The sequence below is a fragment of the Oratosquilla oratoria genome, chromosome 19 (assembly GCF_046742065.1).
Source record: "Oratosquilla oratoria isolate Oo_2021 chromosome 19, ASM4674206v1, whole genome shotgun sequence".
In the NCBI taxonomy this organism is placed as follows: Eukaryota; Metazoa; Arthropoda; class Malacostraca; order Stomatopoda; family Squillidae; genus Oratosquilla; species Oratosquilla oratoria.
Genome location: NC_134795.1, coordinates 7,580,712 through 7,585,711, shown reverse-complemented (window position 1 = coordinate 7,585,711; position 5,000 = coordinate 7,580,712). Strand labels below are relative to the sequence as shown.

Sequence of the window (5,000 nt, the reverse complement as noted above, 5' to 3'; positions counted from 1 at the left end):
TGTGCCATTGAAATTCTCCAAAGAGACGATGAGTGGTTTGGGGGCAAATGTCGCGGTGGCTTTTCGTCCCTTTAAGATCACCTGTGCTCTTGTTAGTGTTGTAATTAGCTCTGTGTATTGACTCAATAAACTTTCGTTATTCTTTGTTTACAACCTTGACCAAAACAATGGTTCCTTCCCAATTTAGCAAATGTCCCTCCGTGTCACTGGGGCGTTTGTCTCCCGAGATGGTACCTGGTGTCCGTTTTGTGTTCCACAAATCTGTTCATTAGTCCTGTATCTCATCGTGATATGCGCTCCCGCATCCATCACAGAGAATCTTGTAAACAATGTTGGTTTGGGTGTTGGTTTTGGTGCTCCCCTTTCCGATCAAATGTTCAATCACTTTCCCGGTGCCATTAATTACAACCAGTGCTGTGTCTCTTATTGCCCTTCTGAGCATGTGAGAAAAATCAGAGTTGGAAACCTCTAGAAATCGCAGATCTGATCTTTATCATCTTTCCTCTGTCTGATATTTTTTTTCGTAAACATGAAGGATCAGGATAAGAGTTGAAAGTATTTGGCCGAAGAAATCAAATACATCACCGCGGTATTTAAGCCTAAGATACCCAGAGGGCTTGTTAGGGACACTTCTGCGTAAAGCTCCCCAAGGGATTAGCTCTTGCGCGCTAAGAAGTGAAGGCAACTGCGCGCGCACGTGTCGAAGGCTCAACTTCTTTTGTTTTTCAACCATATTTAACTGTTTGTACTTCTCAGACCTGAGTCATACCCCATTCCCAGCCCACCATTTTCCAATGACGTACTGTTATCCATGCCCCTGAACATATTCGTCACCCATTCCCAACACACTTTATCTTCTATAATGATGTATTTTGTTGATGTCTCCAGAATTCAGTCAGCAATGATGCGCTACCTGCAGCAACGTCAAGTGGCTCGGGCAACGTCGAGGCGAGTCCCATGACCTCCGTCTGCGGACGTCACAAACTTGAAGTCGACTTCGAGGAACTGGGCTGGAAGGACTGGGTCATATTACCCAACTCTTTCCGACCCCACTACTGCGCAGGCGTGTGTCCTTACCCGCTAACGAAGGTTAGTTTTATTTTTTTTATTTTTTGGTCGCCCCATCTCCCCTTCTGTGGAAAATTGTTTCCTTTCTCTTTCAACTGCAAATGGAAAAAGGAAGTACAGGTAAATATTTTCCTCACGAATATTTGGTCTTCCCAATTTAGTTCTATATCTATATTAACCTAGGACCACATCAAGTATTTTTTGTTTAAGCGAATAAAATAGTCTATTGCTTGCAAAGAAATATAAAAGGAATATTTGGTCTTCCCAATTTAGTTCTATATCTATATTAACCTAGGACAACATCAAGTATTTTTTGTTTAAGTGAATAAAATAGTCTATTGCTTGCAAAGAAATATAAAAGGAATGGTATATTTTCCAAGTTCAAATCGATAATCTATAAAGATAGTTTGCTGTCATCTAGAATACAATTCTTCAAATCAAATAAAAATAAAATCATAATTGAAATAGGATCTGTAACAGATACAATATTCGCAAGATCTTTCCTCATCCCAATCAAATACTCAAGCAATACACATCCAATAATATAAAAGATCATTTTTTTAACTCGAAAATAAAACAGAAAGAGAGAAATGAAACAGAAAATGAAAATAAAAGGTGGAGAGTCATCTAATCCTTCGAGGAGATGGGACAAGCACAAGGGGAAGGACGCGGCAGAAGTAGCTGGGCCTCGAGTGTTGTCTTGAAGATTTAGACTCAAGGATAAAGCGTGAGGTGCAGCGACTGGCTGTGCGCGTCTGTGTATATGTGAGCATATGCGTTTGTGTGTGTATAGGTATGCATGTGCATGTATGTGTTTGTGTGTGTGCGTGTGTGTGTGTGTGTATGTGTGTGTTTGTGTGTGTGTATGAGTATGTGTGTGTATGTGTTTGTGCGTCTATGTGTGTGTGTGTGTGTGTGTGTGTGTGTGTGTGTGTGTGTGTGTGTGTGTGTGTGTGTGTGTGTGTGTGTGTGTGTGTGTGTGTGTGTGTGTGTATGTGTGTGTTTGTGTGTGTGTGAGTATGTGTGTGTATGTGTTTGTGCGTCTGTGTGTGTGTGTGTGTATGTGTGTGTGTGTGTGTGTGTGTGTGTGTGTGTGTGTGTGTGTGTGTGTGTGTGTGTGTGTGTGTGTGTGTGTGTGTGTGTGTGTGTGTAAGTGTGTGTAAGTGTAAGTGTGTGTGTGTGTGTGTGTGTGTGTGTGTGTGTGTGTGTGTGTGTGTGTGTGTGTGTGTGTGTGTGTGTGTGTAAGTGTGTGTGTGTTGTGTGTGTGTGTGTGTGTGTGTGTGTGTGTGTGTGTGTGTGTGTGTGTGTGTGTGTGTGTGTGTGTGTGTGTGTGTGTGTGTGTGTGTGTGTGTGTGTGTGTGTGTGTGTGTACATGTGAGTGTGCACGCATGCTTGATCTTACTTTTAGTCCCAAGCTTACCATTTAGCTGAATAAAACTACCTGGATTTGTTGTATTTTTTTCAAGAGTAGCTCACTATTGATAGTGTCATTTTTTTTTTTAAGGTGTATACAGTTTGTGCTTACCTATCTATACATGTATACACTCTTTGGCCGCTTTAAAACTGAGTTATATGTTGTTAATAATTCACTATTAAAATATTTTGATATACAGATTCCATACGCTTTGAGAAACAATGATAAAACTGAGGCACTTATTCTAATATACGAGAGAACATTGGTAGACTTCCTGGATATACCAATGGTCTTACAAAGGATTACGAAGGCGGAGCATGCCGACAGGAGACCTTTTGGTCCATATCTAGGTCGAATACGAAAAAAAAATCATAATAATAATAAATGAATAAGTAAAAACTATAATAATGTAAAATAACAAATAAAATACACAAATAAATGCATAGGTACAGTTAGATAATAAAAAAAGAGGTAAATGGAAAATAATAATAAATTAACATATAACTAATAATAAATGAGAATCAAATAGACAAATGGTAACAAAACAAAAACATTTTGTTCCCCATTATATCAAGGGATGACGACTATTTTCTTCTTGTTCAACCCTGCCCTAGTCGCTGTCTCGCAGTCATATTTGAAATTTCTGTCGCAGTCATTCACTGTCACTCACAATCAATCACATTCAGTCACATTGTTATCATCATCATCACTCATGTTATATTTTCATCAATATAGTTATTATTACCATTATTTCATTATCCTTATTACCGCTATCACTATCACAATTACGACTGTCGTCGTTGATTTTCATTTTAGACCATTTGGGAAATTTTACGCTGAATAATCTTGCATTTGAAATTTAATTTCAGTTGTAAACGTTCGTGGTAAACGATACAGGAAGACATGACGAAAATCAAGCTGATTCTGAGAACATTAACTGGTGTGTAGTCTGTGGGACGACAGGATTCGGGTTCATGATTTGGGGAAACAAGGGAAGAAAGAAAAGAGGCGAGATTTCGCCTCAATGGGGGCAATAAATGTCCGCGGTAGGCGTCCAACTCGTCCGGAATCTTTCAAAGTTAGCAGATGCTGCGACCAAGTCAGTCGAAGTTAGCGGATGCTGCGACCAAGTCAATGAGTTGGGCCCGAGAAGAGATCTGGTATTCTTTATCTTTTTTCACTTTTAAGGAGACTTATTTCGTGATCCAACAAATCTGGTTAATAATAGGTTTGAGCCATTTCAATGCTATTGATCTGTGTATTTGCTTTGGCTGCCGTAAACCAAATTTCACTCAACAAAAGGAAACCTGTCTATCGAAAGAGAGGGAGGGCGGGACAGGAGGGAGGCGTAAGAAGTATGACAAGCGTACTAACCATCCTCCCTTAAAAAAATATCTTTACTGAAAAACAGCGGCGAAGATTTCCGTGACCTTTACCATGATCTCAACTTCTCCATTACTATGATACACGTCACAAATTTATTTATAAGCCCTGTCGATTCTATCCAGCTGAAGGCATCATCTCATGCCAGAAGAGGTTATTTTGGTTAACCCCTTAGTTAAGATGGCGCATTCTATTAACTTTATACTGAGTAACGCCAGAGCCTCTGAGGGTAGTACCCTCTGCTGATAGGATTATGGTTCTCCCAATCCACCCGTAACTAAGACACACTGCCTATTTTGTTCCAGCTAACACAAGGCTGAGGTTGCGGTTGTGAAGAGGTTACCATGTTCATTTCGCACTCTCTAGGCTTTGTTTTGATTAACACCAGAATATCTTATTCAGCTGAGGGCAGGACCCTATGCTGAAGATGCTAAGACGATCTCAACCAAGCCCTCCAATGCGACGAAATGTCTGTATCAGTACCTGTGTTTGAGTTGTTGTCTCTGTATGTGTGTGTGTGTGTGTGTGTGTGTGTGTGTGTGTGTGTGTGTGTGTGTGTGTGTGTGTGTGTGTGTGTGTGTGTGTGTGTGTGTGTGTGTGTGTGTGTGTGTGTGTGTGTGTGTGTGTGTGTGTGTGTGTGTGTGTGTGTGTGTGTGTGTGTGTGTGTGTGTGTGTGTGTGTGTGTGTGTGTGTGTGTGTGTGTGTGTGCGTGTGTGTGTGTCCATGTTTCTGTGACTGTGCACCTATGTTTCTGTGTCTGTGTCTGTTCCTGTGTGTCTGTGTGTCTAAGTCTGTGTGTCTGTGCCTATATCTGTGTCCGTGCTTGTGTGTCTATATCTGTACCAGCACTTGCGCCTGTATGCCTGTGAGTCTGTGCCTGTGTGTTTGTGTGCCTGAACCTGTATGCCTGTGTCTGTGCCTGTGTGCCTGAGTTTGTAAGCTCGTGCCTGTGTGGCTTTCGTTCGAATCTCCAGCAAATGAACATTTCGAAAAGATTTCCCATCATTCTTCGGCCACATGTCTTTTGGGGGAGGAGAGGAGGAGCGGCTGTTCTGTTCCCGAAGGTCTTCTTGATCAAAGTTCACCTGATCCCATGGGAGTCCGCCTAAGACTCCAGAGCGTCTATGGAAAGCTG

The 5,000-nt window shown here is 41.4% G+C and overlaps 1 protein-coding gene across 2 annotated transcripts in view; it reads left to right on the top strand.

Annotated features, from left to right (window-relative positions):
- Positions 1–5,000, top strand: part of LOC143035710 (uncharacterized) — a 330,735-nt gene that overhangs the window by 286,455 nt on the left and 39,280 nt on the right. For both annotated transcript variants that reach the window (XM_076202592.1, XM_076202591.1), the window contains exon 6: positions 889–1,089. In XM_076202592.1, the coding sequence (XP_076058707.1) occupies positions 889–1,089 (201 nt within the window). The remainder of the gene's footprint in view (positions 1–888; positions 1,090–5,000) is intronic.